This window comes from Microcaecilia unicolor, chromosome 2 (genome assembly GCF_901765095.1).
Source record: "Microcaecilia unicolor chromosome 2, aMicUni1.1, whole genome shotgun sequence".
NCBI classification, from domain to species: Eukaryota; Metazoa; Chordata; class Amphibia; order Gymnophiona; family Siphonopidae; genus Microcaecilia; species Microcaecilia unicolor.
In genome coordinates this window covers 615,773,110-615,797,364 of record NC_044032.1, presented here as the reverse complement: position 1 = coordinate 615,797,364, position 24,255 = coordinate 615,773,110, and the positions used below count along the sequence as shown (strand labels likewise).

Below are 24,255 nucleotides of genomic sequence, written 5' to 3'. Positions count from 1 at the left end.
AGGAGGAGGAAACATTTCTCCTGACCAGTAGGGGGATATGAAAATTATGATTCCCTTTTCCCGTCTGAGTTTCAGGAGCGTTTGTAATATTACTACCATTACAAGATAAATACAGAAGCTCACCCCCCCCCCCCCCCCCCATCTAGGAAGAACACATCCCAGGCTAATTTGGCATGTCCCCCTTATCCTGAAACTGGACTGAGGTACTTTCCTGTTTGAAGGAGTGGTGAATTGATCTGCCAAGGGGGTTCCCTATTTTTGGAAAATTTTCTGAAACACTCCCTCATTAAGGTTGAAGTATATGATTCAGCTTGGCTGACATGTGGCCCCGAGTTATCCTGTGAAAAATGGACCAGTTCCACATCATGACAGACTCCCAACAGAGGAGGTATGATTCCCTTCCTCTCAGCTTGTTGATGAAATACATCAATGCTTGACTTAGTTTGAATCAATATGTCTGTTGGTCAACCAATCTCTGAAATCCTTTAGAACATTCTGGCCCACTCAAATACAGAAAATTGATAGATGAAAATTTCTCCTGGGAGGACAATACTTGTGAAACCCATCTAGATGGATTCCCCGGCCCAGTTTGGATATATCTCTCAAATACTGATCAAAATGGTAGAATTTGGAAAGGGATATATTTTGCTAGATTGGATTCAAATCCAGGAAGGGTGGGGGAGAGGTTTATATATACCATTAAGCCCATGTGGCCCAACATCCTCAACATGTCCCATGTTGATGTCTCTTGACACATTTGAATTTCTTCTGCTACAGAGACCACATTGGGTTTCTGCCAGGTACTTGTGACCTGGCTTGGCCGCTGCTGGAAACAGAACACTGGGCTAGATGGGCAATTGGTCTGACCCAGTATGGCTCTCTTATGTTCTTATGATCCTTTGGTGTGGAATAAAGGCTTTAGTCCGAGTCATTTCTAACAAAGCTCTTATGAATTCTAATCACTTTAAACAGGCTAAACTGAGACTTGGGGTAGTCATAACTCCAGCACTTGGATCATTGTGTACATGGATCTTCTGCTTCTTGAAATGTGCTCTTGACTAGCCAATCATCCAGACAGAGAAAAATGTGCACCTCCAGTCTGTGTAGATATGCTGTTACAACCTGAAGTCATTTTGTGACAAACCCTGGGGCTAGCGTAAGGCCAAAAGGTAGTAGGTGATACTGGCAGTGGTGGCGCCGTAAAACGGATCTAAGATACCTTCTGTGACTGGGATATCTATGTGAGTGTAAACATCCTATAAGCCCAGAGAACACAGCCAGTCTTCTTAGAGGAAAGGGATTGGAGGTGCCCAAACAAACCATCCTGAAAATTCTTACTAGAAACTTGCTCAGGTCTAGAATGGGACAGAATCCCTTCTCCCCTTCTCTGTTATCAAGAAATACCTGGGAATAAAATTTCTTCTCTTTACCTTGGGAGAACAGTTTTGACTGTACTGGTCTAAGGGGGAAGAAAGCTCCCTTCTTAAGTATTTGATGCTTGGAGCTTGATCAAGATACTCTTGGCAATTAGGAGGTGCTTTGAATAGATGTACATATCATTCTAGTCATATCTTTAAAACCTACTGCTCTGAGGTTATAACAGGCCATCTGTTTGCAAAAATCCAGAGCCTCTCTCCTATCCACAGATTATCCAGCATAGCTAACAGAACACTGGTTATGTTCTCATGGAGACAGTCAAAATCCCGTCCCCAGTTTTGACTCCAGAGCTGGTTGGGTCTTCTGGGCCCCACACTGTCTGGGTTAAGAGAAAGAATTCTCTCGTTTGGGATGCATGAGAGGGAAGAGGATTCTTAAGCCACTCAAAACAATAGGACCTCCTTTGCCCTCCACTCTGGTACCGCTTGGAAGAGGAGGCTGAGTCAAAGAGCCTGGAAGGAGTCTTAAGGATAGCACTATGATGCTTCATGAGTGTAGCAACTTCTGAAGAGACATTAGATAATGTGCCTTTATGCTGCTGTAATTGTTTGAAATGCACTGTACCCTGCTCTTTGCAAAGACCTCCTACAGGAAATTCAGATCTGGGCTGAAAACCTATTTTTGCAGGTCTCTGAAGAGGCCTTTGGAACTATGGCCACTCAGTAGGTCTGGGGTCCTTGCCTATCCTTCCCTAATCCCCCTCTATCGGCTCCATTCTTTCCTATTAACTAGCATTCTTTTCTACCTTTGTTTTATGTCTTGCTGTACACTGCTTTGAGTGAATTCCTTAAAAAAAAAAAAAAGCAGAAAATAAATCCTAATAAACCAACTGCTTTTTTGCACATTGTATTAGCCATTTCCCATACAGCTAGGCTCAATAATTCCCAGATGCCAAGATGCAATAACACCTACAAATGCCCTCTAGTTCGCAGGATTTCCTTGTCTTGTTCTTGCAAAAGACCCATTTGCCTAAAGCAGGTAACCGTAGCATATCTGACCCCATGCTGTCCAGAACTGAGAGGCCCCAAGGTAGAGTTGCAGCCGGATTGGATAGGCTGCAACATTGCCACCAGATAGTTGTTAAGCAACAGCAAGAGGGCCAGGCAGAGAGCATGCTTGCATAGTAACTATTTCTGCACTTGCCTCAGTCTCACTCATGATTAGAAGTTTACTGTAGATACTTTGATGTTTGCTCCATCTGACTGCTCATCATGGTCCAGCTGCTGTGTGCATATTCCCAGCAGGCATTTCCTGTTCTCTGCATTGCTCTCAGGGGCAGACTCTCAGAAGCAAACGTGGGTGCTAGAGGCCGTTAGCGCCATATTAGTACCCTTGTTTGCTCCCGCCCTATGATCAGAGCTCGCAGGCTCTGGCCACAAGTGGCAAGAAATTCATGCTAAACAGGGCATTTACTATTCCTCCCCAATGCTCAGCGGGCAGTGCATCAAACATTGGCACTGTGGCATCTGGCATTAGGGTTTCCCAAGCACCGGGGAGAAAAGTGGAGCCCTGTCCAGCATGCATTTGCATGCTTGCAGGCCCCCATACTGCCCTGTCCCACACAGAATGGGCTCCTAATCCTCCCCCCCCCCCCCCGACCAAGTAAAGTTTCCCTGGTGGCCCAGTGGCCTCCCCTCCCCCAATCCCTAGAAAAGAAGGGGGAGCTGGAGGTCCAGTGGTCCTCTAGCCCCACCCAACCCTTCCCCCCCCCCAAAAAAAAAAATCACTAGTAGCCCAGTGGGCAACCCTACACCCCACACCCAACCTAGCATTCCCCCGAACATAACTCCCCCCCATCTTGTTAGTAATGGAGGAGGGAACAGCAATCACTCCTCCTTCCAGCACCGCCTCCAAAATGGCAAAGCCCTGCCCTGTGCATCCTGGGATGTCCTGGGCAGGGCTTCCCTACGACATAAGGAGAAACTGCATTATATGGTAAGGAGGTGCCACTCAGCGCATTCCAGGATGTACCAGTTGATTTTGTGTATCTGGATTTTCAAAAGGCATTTGACAAAATATCTCATGAAAGACTCTAGAGGAAACTGAAGAGTCAAGGAATAGGAGATAGTGTTCTATTATGGATTAAAAACTGGTTAAAAGATAGAAAACAGAAAGTAGGGTTAAACGGTCAGAATCAGGGCCGGACCACAGCAAGATGCCACCTGAGGTGGAGCTAACATGTGGCACCCCCCCCCCCCCCCCCCACGTTTTAGATCATGACAGTGACGTTCCAAACCCAGAAGGATTCCCAAATACTGCCCTGCCGCCGCCGGCACCCGTCTCTTCCCTTTGCTGCCGCCACCTGAGCCTCTGACGAAATAGGAAGTTATTTCAGAGAGGCAGCCGCAGTAAAAGGAAGAGGAGAGTGCTGGCAGAAGAGGTCATCGTATGGGAATCGCTGCCGCTGCTAGGTTTGGATCACCACCATGACGAGGTAAAACGCCCCTTAGCTGCTCCCCGAGATGCTGCTCCTGAAGAGTGCAGCTTGAGGCCCCCGCCTCAGGTGGCCTAATGGTCTAGCTGCCCCTGGTCAGTACTCTCAATAGAGAAGGATAGATAGGGGGGGTTCCCAGGGATCTGTGCTGGGACCGCAGCTTTTTAACACATTTATAAATGACCTAGAGATGGGAGTAACTAGTGAGAATTTAATAACAACACAAAGTTATTCAAAGTTGTTAAACTGAAGAATTGTGAAAAATTGCAAGAGGACCTTATGAGACTGGGCACCCAAATGGCAGATGACGTTTAATGTGAGCAAGTGCAAAGTGATGCATGTGGGAAAGAGAAACCCGAACTATAGCTAATTAATGCAAGGTTCCACATTAGTAGTCACCGACCAGGAAAGGGGAATCTAGGAATCATCATTGATACGTTGTAACCCTCTACTCAGTGTATGGCGGCGGCTAAGAAAGCAAATAGAATATTAGGTACTATTAGGAAAGGAATGGAAAATAAAAATGAGGACGTTATAGTGCCTTTGTATCGCTCCATGGTGCAACTGCACCTAGAATATTGTGTGCAATTATGGTCACCGCAACTCAAAAAAAAAAAAAAAAAGATATACTGGAATTAGAAAATGTACAGAGAAGGGCAACAAAAATGGTAAAGGGGATGGGACGACTTCCCCTATGGGGAAAGGCTAACGTGACAAGGGCTGTCCAGCTTGGAGAAAAGACAGCTGAGGGGAGATATGATAGAGGTCTATAAAATAATCAGTGGAGTGGAACAGGTAGACATGAATCTGTTTACTCTTTCCAAAAATACTAGGACTAGGGGGCACACAACGAAGCTACAAAGTAGTAAATTTAAAACTAATCAGAGAAAATGTTTCTTCACTCAATGTGTAATTAAACTCAAGAATTTTATGCCACAAAAAAAAAAAAAAAAAAAAGAATTTTATGCCAGAAAATGCAGTAAATGTCACTGGGAAACTACTTGTTGGGGGGGGGGGGGGGGGGGTTTAGGGGAGCTTGAGGTCCACTGGATCTCCAGCCTCATGCGTGCAGGGAGGGGGCAACCGTCTTGTGTGACAGGTTCAGGCTTTTTTTTTTGGCCTTTTGACAGACCGGACCTGTCAAACAAACTTATGCGGGAAGATTGTGCCTTGGGCGTGTGCCCCGGCACAATCCTCCCACAGAAGTACCCCTATGATCAGAGCTAATACTGCACATGAATTTGCATGCTATTAGCTTTGATCAGTGACGTTATTGCCTCACGCTGTTCTGGTGCTAATTTTAGAGCGCTCCTCGGAACAGCATGGGATTTCCGATCATCTGATCCTCAGTCTGAGCATTGAGGTGCAACAGAAGTGGTCTCAATGTGCCAAATCTCAGGAGACCAGTACCAAAGTTCCTGCATCCATAGCTCACACACACAGCCAGCCATGGGGTACAGTGAACAGGAAAGCTCCTGTTCACCAATGGCAGTTGAACACACCATGTCAGAGGAGGAGGGGGGAAATAAGGTAGCTGCCTGAAGGAGTCAATATATAAAGACTTAGCTGGCAACAGGAGTGAAGGGGGAGTGGCAGGGGCTATGAGGTGGCTAAAGTGACTTCTGACTTCCTGAGTGGTGAGATGCATTGGATAACGACTGGGGGGGGGGGGGGGGTTATATAGAGAGAATAAGTAAAGAGAGTTGGAAAGATGATGGCTGTGTACTTCTGCCAGTTGTCTGCAGCAATGCATTAAGGGCCAGATTTTCTAAGATATTTCTCTTAGGGCCAAATGTACAAAGCATACCAAGCTTGCAACATTGCTTTAGACCAGTTGTAGCTAGTCTTAAGCAAATGTTATATTGCACCTAATGCACAAAGGGGTTTTTCGTGGCTTTAACTATCTGCCATAGCAGCTACCAACAGCTCCATACAAATGTATTACAAGCAGCTCATTAGTATATTAATGAGCATTCTGTGCAATGCACAGAAAGGAGCACTTACTAGATTTTAGGGCTGCTCTAGAGCTGTCAGAGAGGAGCCTTCTTTATCCATGCCGGCAACTCTCTCTGCCTCCTGATCATCCCATATTTAACAGCAAACAGTGGTAAGTGGGGTTGTTAAAAAGCCCAGGCAAACCATAATATGATGTCTTCACTGATCCTTTGTCCTCCCTTCTATTCAGCTTCTGGGGCACAGCAGGCAGACATGGATTTGAAGAGTTGTGATCTCCTGCATGGCTGTGTTTATCTTCTGAGGCACCGAGATGCCAAATCAAACACTTCGGGCAGAGTTCTGTTTCCACTTCACAGACAGCAGGCACAGAGGTGCCAAATCAACAGCTGCTTCTAAGAGTACGGCAGTGAAACAATCCTGTTCTGCGCCCAAGTCACAAAATGATTTTTGTGCCTCTCATCTGCATGCCATCCCCTTTGTGCATCAGTTGCGGTTTGCGACTCAGTAAAGTTCTCCCATGGCTGCCATATTTAATGGAAACTTTTGTGCATGGTCTAGTCCCAAACCCCAAAGCAGCCCAGCTAGAATCCACCTGCCACTGCGCTCTTTTTTTTTTTGCAGCCCCTTTTATTGGAATTCTCTCCAGCTTACTATACACGTTCACAACTATCTTTTAAAAATTATAAAGACAGCTCTAAAAACCTGGTTTAGACAAGCAATTTGGAAGGTAAAAAAGGGTCGAGAGTAAATTATGCTATTTATCACTGCTTGTTCCCTTCTCCCTCCGATCTCTCTTCATTTGCTCTTCTTTTGTGGGTTGATTGTTCAGTAAAATGATAAAATCCTTTCCTATCAAATATTGTGGGTTGATTGTTCTGCAGTTGATTGATAAAATCCTTTCCTATCAAATACTGTAATTCTTTTCCCCTCTCGTATTTTTGTCATTTTAGACTGTAAACCACCCAGATCTGCAAGTTAGCTTGGTGGTACAGTCAGTTTTAATAAACTATAAACCTTAGTAAATCGGGCCCTACAGGAGTTATGGTAGACCTCTCCCTTTCACTAAAATTGAAAAGTGGGGTGGGGGAATGAGAGGTTCCTCAGGTAGAGACTTCTCTCTCATATATGTGGTAGAGATTTTGATGGTAAACCAGTTGAACCTTCCTTATGAGCCAGAGGTACTCTGATCAAGCCCTGAAGAGTCATTTTTGAGCATGAAAATGCATCTTGACACAGAAGCTCCTGACAAATGACCAACAAGTTCCACAAGAAGACAAACAATTGAGGTGGTCCCATGCAACAATGGGAAATGGTGTGTGCATGCACATAGAGGTAGCTAAAAGTTCTTAATATCACTAAACTGGGATAGCTTCCCACACAGACTATCTGTGATGTCACTCATCTGTGAGGACTGTACCCTGCTTACTCTCAGAAAAATCAAAATAAAATAAAGAATGTTCTAAAAGTGTGTATTATACAAACAGTCTGTTTCCAAATACAGGGTTCTCCTTAATCAGATCTTGGTTAGAGAGACTAATACTTCACTTTTTCTAGCTTGTTCCTGCAATGTGACATACTTCAAAGGATTAATGCATGAAATTAATTGGTTATGCCTCACCCAAAAGTATGTTTAACTAGGAAATGGAGCTAGAGAATAAAACCGATCCACTCGGGGCCTCTGCTCAAGTTCTGGGAGAAGAGGATATTTCTCTGGTAAGTGAACAAATTTTGCTTGTGCTTTCGGAACTTGAAGATTGGGGTTTAAAGGAGGAACTGTAAGTTAGTGATAGGCTGATATCCTTAATACTTTAGCAAGTTTTAAATTACGGAAAAACTCAAAAAACACTAAGATGGAGTCAGCAGTCCAGCAGCGAGAGGGGTGCTATCCAGTCTTTTGCATTGAGTGTCACATGTATGATTATCTCCCAATTGGTGAGGTGTCATATGTATGTGCCCGATGCAAAGAGCTCCTAGCTCTCAGAGAACGTGTCCGTTCTCTAGAGGCTAGAGTAGCAGACTTGATGGAGCTGAGGGAGACAGAGAGGTACATAGAGGAGACCTACAGGGATGTTGTAGAGAAGTCCCACCTCCAGTCAGGTAGCCCCTGTGCTACCTTGGAGGAGGGAGGTCTCCTAGAAGGAGAGCATCACCCTGGTGAAGTAGGAAGTACTCCTGTAGCCAGGACCTGCCCACCAGGGGATGTATTATCCTTTCGCACCGAGGATATATCTCCAAATGTTGCCCGGGAGGGAAAGGTTAGGACAGCTGTTGTACTTGGTGATTCGATCATTAGGCATATAGATAGCTGGGTGGCTGGTGGACGTGAGGATCGCCTGGTGACTTGCCTGCCTGGTGCGAAGGTGGCGGACCTCACGCGTCACCTAGATAGGATTTTATATAGTGCTGGGGAGGAGATGGCTGTCTTGGTACATGTGGGTACTAATGACATAGGAAAATGTGGGAGAGAGGTTCTGGAAGCAAAATTTAGGCTCTTAGGTAGAAAGCTGAAATCCAGATCCTCCAGGGTAGCATTTTCTGAAATGCTACCTGTGCCACGCGCAGGGCCCAAGAGACAGGCAGAGCTCCAGAGTCTCAATGCGTGGATGAGACGATGGTGCAGGGAGGAGGGCTTTAGATTTGTTAGGAACTGGGCAACATTCTGGGGAAGGGGGAGCCTATTCCGAAAGGATGGGCTCCATCTTAACCAGAGTGGGACCAGGCTGCTGGCATCGGCGTTTAAGAAGGAGATAGAGCAGCTTTTAAACTAGAAATGGGGGGAAGGCCGACAGTCGCTCAAAAGAGCATGGTTCGGGATAAGGTATCTTTCAAAGATATCACCATAACAGGGAAGATAGAGTATCCTGATAGTGAGGTTGCAAAAGAGATTGTAGTAGATCGGGTATCTTTAAATAACAATAAAAATCAGACAAAAGATTGCCAATTAATACTGTCAAGTACTAAGCATGATGTACTTAGGAACAACAAACATAGTTTGAAATGTCTATATGCGAATGCCAGGAGCCTAAGAAATAAGATGGGGGAGTTGGAATATATTGCACTAAATGAAAAATTAGATATAATAGGCATCTCTGAGACCTGGTGGAAGGAGGATAACCAGTGGGACACTGTCATACCGGGGTACAAATTATATCGTAGTGATAGGGTGAATCGGATTGGTGGAGGGGTAGCATTGTATATTAACGAGAGCCTTGAATCAAATAGATTGAAAATTCTGCAGGAAACAAAACACTCCTTGGAATCACTGTGGATTGAAATTCCATGTGCAAAGGGGAAAAGGATAGTGATAGGAGTGTACTACCGTCCGCCTGGCCAGGACGAACAGACGGATGCGGAAATGTTAAAGGAAATCAGGGACGCAAACAAACTGGGCAACACAATAATAATGGGGGATTTCAATTACCCGCATATAGACTGGGTTAATGTAACATCTGTACACGCAAGGGACATAGGATTTCTTGATGAAATCAAGGACAGCTTCATGGAACAGCTAGTTCAGGAGCCGACAAGAGAAGGAAAAATACTAGACTTAGTCCTTAGTGGTGCTCATGATCTAGTGCAGGGGGTAACGATACGAGGGCCGCTTGATAACAGTGATCATAATATGATCGGTTTTGATATTGGCATTGAAGGAAGTGAAACTAGGAAATCAAGTACGCTAGCGTTTAACTATAGAAAAGGTGATTACGACAAAATGAGAAAAATGGTGAAAAAAAGACTGAAAGGAGCAGCTCGCAGAGTAAAAAACTTGCATCAGGCGTGGATGCTGTTTAAAAACACCATCCTGGAGGTTCAGGACAAATATATTCCACGTATTAGAAAAAAGGGAAAAAAGACTAAACGTCAGCCGGCGTGGCTAAACAGTAAGATAAAGGAAATCATTAGAGCCAAAAAACAATCCTTCAGAAAGTGGAGAAGAGAACCAACTGAAAGTAACAGGATAGATCATAAGGAATGCCAAGCCAAATGCAAAGCGGAGATAAGGAGGGCAAAAAAGGACTTTGAGAAGAAATTAGCGTTGGAAGCAAAAATACATAGTAAAAAATTTTTTAGATACATTAAAAGCAGGAAACCGGCCAAAGAGTCGGTTGGGCCGCTGGACGAAAATGGTGTTAAAGGGGCGATCAAGGAGGACAAAGCCGTAGCGGAGAAATTAAATGAATTCTTTGCTTCGGTCTTCACCGAGGAGGATTTGGGGGGGGACACCGGTGCCGGAAAGAATATTTGAAGCGGGGGAGTCGGAGAAACTAAACAAATTCTCTGTAACCTTGGAGGATGTAATGGGTCAGTTCAGCAAGCTGAAGAGTAGTAAATCACCGGGACCTGATGGTATTCATCCCAGAGTATTAATAGAACTAAAAAATGAACTTGCGGAGCTACTGTTAGAAATATGCAATCTGTCCCTAAAATCGAGTGTAGTACCGGAAGACTGGAGGGTAGCCAATGTTACTCCGATTTTTAAGAAGGGTTCCAGAGGAGATCCGGGAAATTATAGACCGGTGAGTCTGACGTCGGTGCCGGGCAAGATGGTGGAGGCTATTATTAAGAATAAAATTGCAGAGCATATACAAAAACATGGACTGATGAGACAAAGTCAGCACGGATTTAGTGAAGGGAAGTCTTGCCTCACCAATCTAATGCATTTTTTTGAGGGGGTAAGCAAACATGTGGACAATGGGGAGCCGGTTGATATTGTATATCTGGATTTTCAGAAGGCGTTTGACAAAGTGCCGCACGAAAGACTCCTGAAGAAATTGCAGAGTCATGGAATCGGAGGTAGGGTATTATTATGGATTAAGAACTGGTTGAAAGATAGGAAGCAGAGAGTAGGATTGCGTGGCCAGTATTCTCAGTGGAGGAGGGTAGTTAGTGGGGTCCCGCAGGGGTCTGTGCTGGGTCCGTTGCTTTTTAATGTATTTATAAATGACCTAGAGATGGGAATAACTAGTGAGGTAATTAAATTCGCCGATGACACAAAATTATTCAGGGTCGTCAAGTCACAGGAGGAATGTGAACGATTACAGGAGGACCTTGCGAGACTGGGAGAATGGGCGTGCAAGTGGCAGATGAAGTTCAATGTTGACAAGTGCAAAGTGATGCATGTGGGTAAGAGGAACCCGAATTATAGCTACGTCTTGCAAGGTTCCGCGTTAGGAGTTACGGATCAAGAAAGGGATCTGGGTGTCGTCGTCGATGATACGCTGAAACCTTCTGCTCAGTGTGCTGCTGCGGCTAGGAAAGCGAATAGAATGTTGGGTGTTATTAGGAAGGGTATGGAGTCCAGGTGTGCGGATGTTATAATGCCGTTGTATCGCTCCATGGTGCGACCGCACCTGGAGTATTGTGTTCAGTACTGGTCTCCGTATCTCAAAAAAGATATAGTAGAATTGGAAAAGGTACAGCGAAGGGCGACGAAAATGATAGTGTGGATGGGACGACTTTCCTATGAAGAGAGGCTGAGAAGGCTAGGGCTTTTCAGCTTGGAGAAGAGGGGAGGGCTGAGGGGAGATATGATAGAAGTGTATAAAATAATGAGTGGAATGGATCGGGTGGATGTGAAGCGACTGTTCACGCTATCCAAAAATACTAGGACTAGAGGGCATGAGTTGAAGCTACAGTGTGGTAAATTTAAAACGAATCGGAGAAAATTTTTCTTCACCCAACGTGTAATTAGACTCTGGAATTCGTTGCCGGAGAACGTGGTACGGGCGGTTAGCTTGACGGAGTTTAAAAAGGGGTTAGATAGATTCCTAAAGGACAAGTCCATAGACCGCTATTAAATGGACATGGAAAAATTCCGCATTTTTAGGTATAACTTGTCTGGAATGTTTTTACGTTTGGGGAGCGTGCCAGGTGCCCTTGACCTGGATTGGCCACTGTCGGTGACAGGATGCTGGGCTAGATGGACCTTTGGTCTTTCCCAGTATGGCACTACTTATGTACTTATTAACCTCCATTCTAGCAACCAGCCACCAGAAGAATTTCAAGTTAGAGACCTCCCTAAGTGGTGTCATAGGAATAGGCCCCCTTTCCCCTGAATGTCCTTGGAAGAATACAGGTTTTAGAATTTATTTGATGTTTCACTCAGAACCAGCACTGCATTCCCCCTTCCCCCAACTCAATAGAAGATACCTCCAAAGTTTTCTGCGACTTCTTTGCTGTGTATGCTTTACTGGCTGCCTGAGGCTAGTCATGGTAAATTCAAACTGCTGTACTTAGTATTTCAAGCACTTAATGGAATGAGCCCCATATGTTTGGCAGGTACATTGATTATGTACCTGGGCATTTACATTGTTCCAATGTCAACTAGGAACTCCCTGGTCCAAGAGATTTTAAATTTGTAGACCCTGTTACATTATTCGTTGCTTATGGAACCATTTAATTATCAATTGAAAAATTGAAACCATTTATATTCTGATACCACTTGAAAATCTGGCATTATTCTCGCACTTTTAGCGCTGGTTTGAAGGCAGTAGATTGGGGATAGTTTATTTGTTTTTAATGTCTTGTTGATTTTATCTGTTTTGTAGGTTTTTTTTTAATGTTTTATTTATAAGTTTACAATATATTACAAGACAATGATAACACATCGAAATGTATAGATTTGAAATAGATTGGTCCAAGATGAGGAAGTCTAATTTTTAAAGAAAAGAAATAATTATATAAAAAAAATAAACTGGAAGAACGTCAAGACTCTGCAGCCTAGACAATACACCTAAATTGGGGAGGTCATCACAGGAGTATCACGTATACCTTCCTTAGCAATGATAAAATCTCTTAATTTCACAGGACAAAAAAAAAAAAAAGATAATTAACCTAATTTAAGGATATCAAACATCTACATGGGTATCTAAGCACAAAAGTTCCACCCAGTTAAAGGACTCTTGGCTTAAGTGCCAATATCTCCCTTCTCCTGGACTGAGTTTCTTTAGCAAAATCCGGAAAAATACGAACTTTCTCGCCCATAAAATTAATATTCATTTTTCTGAAATAAGACTGCAAGATAAAACTTTTATCCGAGTCCAAAGCAAATGTCACAAGCAATGTAGCTCGATCTGAAATTTCAGACCGCTCTAGAAAATCAGTCAGATTATCTTGAGGAGTTTCTGGTTCAATAGTAGTAACTGGAGATTTTTTAATATACTGCGTTTTAGTCACCATAGGGTGGCTTTTCAACGGGAATATCCAGAACTTCCAAAAAATATTTTTTCAATAGTTCAGTTGAGATAATAAATGCAGAAGTAGGAAAATTAAGTATTCGAAGATTATTTCTTCTATTCTGATTTTCTATATACTCCAATTTCCTAGCTTGGATTTTGTTCTCTTTTATGGTAGCCACCACTGTTGTTTGAATAGACTGTAATCTAGAATCAACATTTGAAAATTTTTCTTGATAAACATCCAGTCTAGTGGTGTGCTGCTCAGATTTTTCCTTCAATTGTCTTATTTCAGTCTGAGTAGCATTAAACATACGTTGAAGGGATACATTCAGCTCCTGTATGGCCTCCCAAATCACATCCATAGTGATTACTGCAGGTTTTTCGACACCACCTCCTCCTAACCCAGAAAACAGCGTTTCATGGGTTAAGGCTAGGGGAAAATATCCCCCTGACGCTGTATTTGTACCTGGAGTAGAGGCCTGGATCGGACCTCCTACCGCCAACGTTAGGTCGACCTCACCGGACGCCTGTTCCAGCAGCGCTATCTCCCATCCGCCTCTGCTTCCAGGTTGTGGCGGGGTCAATCCTGCAAGAGGGCTAAGAGTAGCGCCCTCGGTACTGTGCTCCGTAGCTGCCACTTCGGAGATTCTAGAAGCAGTTTCTATCGGTCCCGGTGGACGGATTCCAAATGTTTCCAGCGTGGGTTGCACCAAGGCGGGACCAGAAACAGCGCTCGAGGAGGTAGGAGCCACTGTTTTACCTTTCCTCTTCCCCATTTCTCACGGGGAGCGCTCCTTGGGGCAAACTCAAAACAGGAAATCACCAGAGCTCTCGTTCACACATCCAGTACAGCGGCCATCTTGCTGTTTTGTAGTTTTTATATTTATGAAAGCCAGGTTGTGTACTCAATAGGGAGAAAAGTGGAATATAAAATGTTTTAAAATTACTACTGTCCCAAACTCATTCCTGACAGATTAATCCTGCTGCTCCTTAGATATTCCCCAAGACACACAGGAGTTAATAGGACTTTGTACCTTAAAGGCCCTGACCAAGAGGCTCTTTAAATTGCCCCTTCTTTCACCCCATCAATAAGTCCAATAAAAATGTATCCTTGTTCTACAAGGAGAGACACCTTACAGTTTAGATCTTCCTAAGTCATCCCATACTCCAGACAGACACTGAAAGGGCATACTCTTTGAGCAGGGACTGTCTTTCTTCTATGTTTGTGCAGCGCTGCGTACGCTTTGTAGCGCTATATAAATGCTAAATAGTAGTAGTGGCATACCCATTTCAGTACACAACTGCAGCACTTTCCTACTTATTTGTATAACAGGCCAGATGCTTAAGACAAGATTCAATTTACATAGACATCATATGAACAATACTGGTGCCAGCAGGGTTCCCACGCCTGTTGGTCAACATTTTACAGGACCAGGACACTGTACCAGTGATTTCACAGTGAGAATCCTCAAAGGTAACTTTAAAACCATACAAGAACGTAAGACCTTTGAAGTCAGAATGACTGAATATTTTAACACCCAACAGAAAGGACTTAACAAGGATCTGGGGTTCCTAGCCCATTATAAACCATAAAGCTGTATGTCTCTGTTGATCACCCTCCCCTCACCTATCCACACCCACCCTGTTAGAATATCAATGATATGCTTTGATGTCCCCATGCATACTTCCTACCCACCCCCCTCCTCCCACCCTGTCAGACTGTCATAGTAATGCTTGAATGTTTTCACTTATATACACTGTCAGCTAGCACATTTGCTTATTTCCGATCTGAGGAAGAAGGGCAACCTTCGAAAGCTAATCAAGAAATGTATTAAGTTATGTCCAATAAAAAAAGGTATCTTATTTTCTTTTCCATGTTTTATTTTGTTTGATTTCTATTGATAACCTTAAGAGTGGACTAACACGGCTACCACACTCCTCTACTACTTATTTGTAGAGTCACCAATCAGTGGCTGCTCCTCCATGATGGCACCACTTAGCTATGGGCAGGCAACATTCCCTCCATGGCTCTCTCCAATCCTTGAGCCACACAGGTGGGCTCTTTTCTGTCAATTTTTTTTTTATTACTCAGCCATACTATCTTTAAAATAAGAGAACATGTCTTTGGGTGAATATTGCAGGCAATACAACTGATTAGATTTCCACATTGCTTATGTTTTCATTCAATTTTATTTTATTTAGATTTTGCTCTCACCTTTTTTGTCTTAACAAATGAGTGCTGTACAAGAAACTAGAACATGCAGGAAGTTTAGAAGCAAATTTACAAGAGATTTATACAGACCTATTTGCTGCACATTTCTACACAATGCTTTACAGTTGGACTTCTACTATGCTTCCTTCCAGACTTCTGTTCAAGAACTTGTGCCTAATGCAATGTACAAGAACAACCACCACTCAGGTAAAGAAACACGGCCAACACAGAGAGACACTTTTGTTACATTTGTACCCCGCGCTTTTCCCACTCATGGCAGGCTCAATGCGGCAGGCAATGGAGGGTTAAGTGACTTGCCCAGAGTCACAAGGAGCTGCCTGTGCCGGGAATCGAACTCAGTTCCTCAGTTCCCCAGGACCAAAGTCCACCACCCTAACCACTAGGCCACTCCTCTTCATGTACTACTCTCAAATTACATACAATAGTAAGCCTAACCAAGCTACCACTAACATTTTAACGCCATCGGCTCTTTTTAAAGCGTTACAGCTTCACCGGCATGCAGCTCATTTCTATTATCCTGATAAATATTGGCCACCTTAACTTGTAACACTGGACATTTCCCTACAATGAAAGAATTACGCACTGTAGAATCTTTAAAGTCTATAAAAATCAATTTACTTGCAAGGAATATTCTTTAGGTTTTAACAATTTTTATTGATGATTCAACAACAACATCAACATAACCGATTACTCGACCTTTTAAGGAATATAACATTTTTGTATATATTCATCCGTATCAGTTATCAATGGTTTTTATCATTTTCTTCCCCCCCCCCCCCAATCATTTCTCCATATACAATATCTTTGCGTTTACTGTATGACATGAATATCCAAACAAAAACATAATTGAAATCTACGTTACACGTCACGCAATACTTTTGCTTACGTCATTGAACTTCCCTCTCTCCCCCGCTCCCACCCCCCCTTCCTTACCAGCTATCGAAAATGTACTACAACTTTTATTTACCAAATTACTCAAAAAGCATATGCAATGCATTTGACAGGGTACTGACACTATGGCTAGGCTTTCTTGCAGGAATAAGCCAGTGTCTTGAAACATTTATGCTTGGGAAAGTTTCCTCCTCTCCCACCTTCAGGTCTTAATCACCCGATCCAAATCTAATGGCGCACTTTTATGAATCAAATAATACACTAATGTACTTATTGCTTCTAATATCACATAAGGGAATATTCTTTATTACAAGTTGCCTATATATACAAATTTTATGGTACTAGAATACATGGACATTTCAGCAGAAGCTAGTAAAAATCATTTCAGCCGAGATCAAAACAAAAGTTAAATGTATGGGTAAAGGAACTTCCAAGCACATCATCATGATGTTAACCACCACCTCAATACAGTTTGGACAAAAGAAACCTTCTTGGTCATCATGTAATCTCATTTGAACAGCATCTAACGAAGAAGTGCAATCAACACAACCCACACTTAAATCTGAAGAAAGTATAGCAACATGGTAAATTTGAGTCACCTAAATTCTCTCCACTTAAGTTGTGAGAAACACCAGAAGTCCATTAAGTCCAACAGCTTTCTCTATATGACAATTCAGAGGCAGGAGGAAATAACACTATGAATATCTATCTGTAGGAGGCCCTGCAGCAAACAACTACATTTCCAAACCTAAATATGATAATTTGTTCAGAATCAATTCATTAGTACAATTTGGTAGCATTTAGCTACAACCATTCCTACAAATACCTTTTTCATCTAAAACTTGCCCAAGTTATTTTGGAATTGCTGTAGTCAACTACTCTGCTAGTAAAAGTAAAATCTTCAAGTAAATTAACACATTGAATTTTATTGCCCCCTTAATATCATGAGAATGGCCCTTGTTTGCTTTAATGATCCTTGAGGAAAAAAAGATCATTTGCAGGACCGTATTATATAGAATTAAATCCTCATATCATACAAGTGTTTTGCGATCCAGGGAGTTTCAAGAAAGCAGTGATTGCATTGTAGTGAACATTGGAGCTTAAGATTTCCTTGCTACAGTTAACCGCAAGTGTAAAAAGGATTTCCCCTTGGAACACTGATAGGACTTTGCAAGGTCTCATAGGTATGTTTCACATTATGTGCTGCAGTCAGGCCCAAGCGGGGTGTCCCCAGCTGTCTCAATGCCAGTTCCATGTGGTTTAGCATCAGACATAAGGGCAGTTGGTATTGAAGCCTCAAGCAATAACCCTTCACCGTGACCACCAGCTGTGAGCTCAGTAAACACTGCAACTCCAACATAGCTGGATATGTAGCCACTTCATGAAATGTAAGAGGAGTATTCCAGTTTGGAAGGTGAATTTATTAAAGCTTCTCCAGGTCGACTTTTGAGCCCTTTGCAGTCTGGAGTAGGTATCCAAGTGGTTAGTACCCTGAGCAATCTGCAACAGAGAAGACACCTGCGCTGGTGACGGAGAGAGGATCTTGAAGGTTTATCTCCCCCTCCTTATCCTTTGGTGGAATTTTCTGTCCAAAGGAACTCAATTTGGAAACAATTTGGCAAAATATTTCCAATGTGGATAAAACTAACTTCCAAGATCTCTATTTTAGGGGCCTCTGTGCAGCAACATACTATTAAAATCCATTGAAATTGAGCAGATAGTAGCAGTTGACACCAGGCTGACTCAACAGAAGACTAAACTCCAACCTATACACGCATTAAAATTTCACTTTAAAGAAAGATAATTGTGCTTTGGGAATAAAACTTGGAGAATCAAGAGATATGTTTTAAGTTGTTATATGCAGGAGGCTTTGAAATTACCAGATGAATATTTGCTACCACTTTCTAAAGTGTTTTACCTACTGCAAAAAATTTTTTTTTTTTTTTTTTTTTGGGGGGGGGGGGGGGGGGGGGCCTCAAGTGATCCTGGCTTTCAAATGGATACTATGGGCATTGTTAGAGGTCTCAGATGTACAGTTCTAGAATATTAATAACAGTGGCTTTAACTGCAGATAGACTGGCTTTTGTGTATGTTTTTCAAGTATCATCCTGTATTATTTCTAGGATATTCAGAAGGATCCAAAAGAGAAAAGGACAATTTATTTTACTTAAACAAAGGGTGTTCAGTTAAGGGCCCCTTTTCTTAAAATGTGCTGTAAAATTTAGAACTGCTAAATATTTTCTTCAAGCTGACCCAGTTGACCACCTTTAATCAGTAGCAGGAAGACGGTGGGAGACAAATGACCCTTCTGGATCCTAGATCATTATGCAGTATGCCTACACAAATCCATGTTGCGGATCTCTTGTTTATCTAAGGACTGGATTCTTTATTGATATTTCTTGCTGCTATTACTTTAGTAAACGTTTTTGTTTTCTGTACTAGAGATTAAATGCTGGTTATTCAAAATGGACAGACTGGATAGGCCACACGGTCTTTACCTTCATTTTTTTATATTTCTATGTAAAATTTCAATAAAATAGAAAATTTAAAAATGCATTGTTACTTTTTTTTATGCAAATGACCTTCATTTACAAAACCATTTGGAACAAGCTGTTATTTCATTGATCATTTTTCAAACTTTCTGAAATATTTTCTTGAAATACCATATTCAAAATGGAATTCCATACTCAATTGTTGACTCAGTCTTCACATAGAAAGGTTGATAAACAGAAGCAAGAAATAAAGCTAATGCATTCCAATGTGACTACTGCTGTTCAGTTTACCACATTCATTCCCAGTCTGCACTATTTAATGTTCCTCCCAACATGCCATACTATAGAAAAGGCAAGCACCAAGATTATTATTGTGCCAGTCACCATCATTGACTAGGTACTTACTGCAGCACTCTTTCCTGGAAAGTTGAAGAAAGCGTCCGGCCCATATTTCTGAGGCATGTGCTTTAGAACGGACAATAATTTTACCGCATGTGGAGGCTAATTAAAAAAAAAACAAAAAAAATTGTTTTCAATATATTTAATAAGCTTCTCTGAAATTACTAATATATATATATATATATATATATATATATATATATTAGTACATGTGTTATATAGTATGAAAGTTATATAAAGCATAGTTGATCACCTATAACAGCAGGATAAAATCAGGCACATTTGAATACCATCTAACAGCATCAAGAAGCATTCTTCTCGGCATCCATGGGACTTCCCACATAACCACTACTTTTACAAGCTCCCTCATGCCAACATAAAGCTTAGGAACCAGCCTTCCAGGGATGAGGGAGGATAGGTGTCTAGTTTAACTTACCTAAATAATGTTTCCGTTATGGTTAACACTCTAAAATAGCACACTATCTTTAAACCGATTTACTGAATATATCAATTATTTCAGAATACTTCAGTTATAGTTAAGCAATTATCTTTTATTCATCAACCAAAGATAGGAGAACAGACTCTGTGCTGTGATGAGGTCTGAATCCTGACTGGGAAGAGTGGAGGATGGAGTGCTGAGATAGATCGCCAACTGTTTAGTGACTAACCATTCCATGATCTTGACTAGGAGTGGGATTGATGCCACCGGTCTGCAGTTAGTTGTGTCATTCTTTTTTGGCCATGGTGTTTTTTTAGGATAGGGGTGAGCATTGTGTTTCCCTTTGTCTCTGGGAAGCGACCTTCTCGTAATAAGAGATGTGTTCAATTAGTAGATCTATAAAACATGAAGGGCATCTCTCATAAGTGAGGTGGGACAGGCATCCTATATGCAGTGAGATTTTGTGTATTTTTAAAGGAAGATTTGAATCTCGGAGATTGATGATATTTTGAAGGACGTCCAGGTTCTGTCAGCTCATACTGCTTTGTTATGTGGTGTCCAGTGGTCTAGGTAGCACTCTAGCAGGAGAGCAGTTGTAGGAAAGCTTGATCTGATGTTAACTACTTTGTCTGAAAGAGTGAGCTAGGTCCACGGCGTTCAGGGGGTCTTTGATGGTGGCTAAACATGATTTAAGTGTCAAGTAGGTTGTTTACTAGTCCGTAGAGATTCTTGATGTTGGGGCAGCCGGAACCTATGTAAGTATCGTAAAACTTTGCATTTGCTTGTTCGATAAGGTATTTGTACGTCTTTACTGCTTGTCTCCATGTGTCTTTGTTTTCCGTTTTGTTTTCTTGGACCCAATTTCTCTCTAGTCATCCGTAGAGATTTTTGTGATCAGTAGCTGTTCAATAAACCAGGAGGATGATCGATGATTACATATTTTTTAAAATTGTACAGGGGTGATTTCATCTAATATGGCCAGGCTCCGGTGGTCTCAGTTTTTGAGGAAGTCCGCATTTTTGGGCTCCAGTGGTGGATAAGTTGGTGTTATATCCCAAAATTCAGATCTTACCTCGTGTGGAAATCTTGGCTGGCTGAGTTTTTTTTTTTTTTTTTTTTTTAATCAGATGTTACGTCTTTCCAGTATAGGGTACAAGTAAGTTTATTGTGGTACAGTTGACCAGGTGATGTTTGATATGAATATGTCATTGTGTATTGAAAGTCTGTGCGTGAAGAGCTCTAGTTGATGACCCTTGCTGTGTGTGTTGAGGTCCTGACTGGTTTAGGAATGTTCCAGGACATTAGAAAGTTAAGGACTTCCCGGGTATGTGGGTCATCTTGATTGTCTAGGTGAATATTTATGTCTCCTATGAGCAGTACATATGTTGGAAATGAATTCTGAGAAATCTTCTCTGGCTTTGGCACAGCTGCCGGATGGTCTGTAGAATAATGAACAGCAGTGTCTCTCCTTGAGGGTAGGATCACATAATAAATGCTAGGATTTATAGGGATGAGCTGCAGAGGTTTGATACAGTCATGACTTTTAGGAATACTTTATGGATAACTGCTAGGCCTCCTCCTCTTTTTGAAGTCTGAGTCATGTGTTGTAGCCTGAGGGGGGGGGGGGCATAAATCGTTCAGTACGGTGTCATACTGATTCACAGCTCTCAACTGCAATCTAGATATGTATTTTATTTCTTCATATTTATTACATGAGTATAGAGTGATGTGGACTCCTGATGCAGGCAGCAGTGCCAGGAGCTCTGAGAAAACCCCAAAATAATTAGGTGTAAAATTACATCTGCCCTCTTCAAGCAGAGCCAGGGGTGCACATATTTTAATCACTGATGCCTGCCATCTACGCTAAATGTCAAAGCAGCATGCAGGGGAAATAAAAACAATTTGCAGGAGCAAGATGCAGTGACCAGGAGATACTGCGCGTAGATGCGGGGGAACTTGAGAAGCAATTGGACGAGCAAGCTACTAAACTCTATTCACATAGAATAGAAACACATCCTGCGCAGATCAAATCACTCACAGAAGTGATTTGGAGAAACAAGCCTACTGAAATAATCTCCGGTTTGGAGAGGGACTCTTGAGTCAAAGGGTAAAAAGAATTGCGAACTTCTCATTCATGAACTATGCTAAAAAATTCTCACTAGAGTTCCTGCAGACTCCCTCCCAATAGATGAACTCCGCTTACATAGGGCTCATCGGGCCCTTGGTCCTGCAAGAGCAAACTGCCCCAGACATACAATTGTTTGTTTTCACTCCTATGCTTTAAAAGAGATGATCTTGTAGAATGCCTGTAAGAAGGACCAGTAGCTCAAAGCTTTCAAGTGGAAGTTTATCAAGATTTGTTGGTAGCCACTCTGAAAAAGCACAGGGATTTTGCTGAAGTCACTACCCTCCTGGGAAGAGAGACTTAAATGTCTTTTTCCTCTTGGTCTGGCATTTTTCCTGGGAAGGAAAACTCTGCAGGATGCTCATAGTGTTGCAAAAGATCAGCACCAAGTCCTGCATAGGGCTCAACCCTTCACCCCCTGATGTCCTGTTGGCAGCAAGTGCCAGAGCACAGTAATCATCTAAAGCAATCCTTGGAACATTCCAAAATGTCAAGAGCACTAAATGCCACAATTCACCCTAGTGAAGTCCAACATGCTTTAAAAACATCAGCGTCTCAGAAGACGCCGGGACCTGAAGGCCTTTCCCTAGAATTTTACAAATTATTAGGTCATCATGTGATTCTGAAAGTGTTAACAGTTGGCAGATTTTCTGATGCTATGCGAGGGGCCACGATTATATCAATCTTGAAACTGGGCAGGGATCTGCAAGAAACTAATTCCTATAGACTTACTTCCTTGCTAAATGTTGACATCAAACTATGCCAAAACCTGGCAAACAGGTTCCTTATTATCCCCAGTTACTGCCGCCCCCCCCCCCCCCCCCCCAAGCTGTCGTTACTGAGCTTTTAGCTAGCTTTGATATTGAAAAGGCCTTTGACTCTGTTTTTCAGCCCTATCTTTGGGAGGAGTTATGTCACTTTAGTATTTGCGGGCCTATTGTTTCCATGATTCGTATTCTTCACCAAGAACCCTGGGCACAGCTTTTGGTTTATGTTCTCTCCACTTCTTTTGAGGTTTCTCCAGGGATGAGGAAGGGCTGCCCCATCTCCTCTTTATCCTTTGTATATGGAGCCTTTAACATTGAAACATGAAGATCCAGATATTATGGGCATCCCACTGGGTAGAGGAGAATTTAGGCTAGCCCTTTTTGTAGATCTTTTCATAGCTTTTATATCTCAGATGATCTACTTTTTGGACAATTATCTGGTTTGTGAGTCAATGCAGATTCATCAGAAGCTTTAATATCATCAAGGCCCGGATGCACAAAGCTTACCGTGCTGGGAACGTTTGCTTAAGACTAGTTCTAACCAGTCTAAAGCAAACATTATTTAGCAAGTAATGCACAAAGGGTTTTTCCACAGCTCTAATGTGTGCTGTTAGCAGCCACAGAGAAACACATGCAAATGTATCACATGAGCTCATTAGTATTCTAATAAGCATTCCAGGCGATGTACAGCTCCAGAGAGCCTAGCTCTAATGAGCTAATTTTATGGCCGTTCTGGAGCTCTCAGAAGAGGAAGGAAACACAGGCAGTTGAAAAGGCTGCCTACCTTTCCCCTCCCAAGCAGGAACAGCTTAGTGAGTCCCATCCCCCGCCCTCCCCTCCGTCTGAAACCAGGCCCATGCAGTGCCTCTCACCTCTCACGTCAGACGAGGGCGGGACCAGGAGGAACGGGGGGGGACGTCCGAAGATGCGATGCGATCAGCTGTTCTTCCCTGTGCTGTGCAGCGCCTTCACACAGAGGTGAGAGGCGCTGTGAGGGCCCGGTAAGACAGAGGGGGGGGGGCGGCGGAGCTGAGGAGAAAGAGGAAGGGAGGGGGGGCCGGGGCTGTCTAAAGTTTTGATTTTTTAATGCAGGGGGGAGCGGGGAGCAGCAGCGACCTCCGGGGGGGGGGGGGCAAGGCCATCCATAAAGGACGCTCCTGATGTTTTTGCCCCCTCCCAATCCTTTTTTTTTTTTTCACATTTGTCGGGGCTGCAGGGGGGAGCGGGGAGCAGCGGTGACCTCGGGCGGGGCGAGTTAGCTTTCCCGGAGTTTTCCAGCGTTAGGGTAAGCGGTAAACTTTGATGCATCTCATTTCAATAGGGTTTCTACACAATCTGCTCATCTGCATTCCGTTTTCGTTTGCTGCTACGTCGGAAATTGGGCTTTAATACATGCCAGGGTTAAAAACTTGTTCACTAAAGGGTCGTTTAGTTTAGTGCATCTGGCCCTGAATGTCCTCCTGGATTGACAAATGTGTGTTCCAGTCAGTGGGTAGCCAGGGGTTTGTCCCACCTCTCCCATGTGTTAGAATGAACATGTAATGTTATCTTTTGACACTCTCAAACACATATTGTCCGACCGACAGATTGGTATGCTTATCTACAATTTTGCCACTATCTCTGTCCGTTGTTTCGGCAATATGTGACAGGCTTTTCTGAAAATGACCTATGGACACTGGCCCCTCCCAGCAGTCACTAAAGGCTTAGCTGGTCATTATTATGAGGGCTATGAAAGACAAAAGTCCTCCCTGTACTGGAAAAAAATGTTGCTCATTGAACTGAGGATTTTGGGTCTTACTCCACAGATAATATCCTGTGCAGCTTGAAGTCAGGCTCGCAACTTGCAGAGGATACCAGTTACAAGAACTTAATCACAAAGTTGTATTGTGTATGTATAACTATCG

The 24,255-nt window shown here is 42.8% G+C and overlaps 1 protein-coding gene across 1 annotated transcript in view; it reads right to left on the bottom strand.

Moving 5' to 3' along the window:
* The window catches only part of LRBA (LPS responsive beige-like anchor protein), a 1,257,537-nt gene that overhangs the window by 1,182,263 nt on the left and 51,019 nt on the right, over positions 1 to 24,255 (bottom strand). The window contains 1 exon segment of the mRNA XM_030191657.1: positions 19,027 to 19,122. Coding sequence (XP_030047517.1) covers positions 19,027 to 19,122 — 96 coding nt within the window.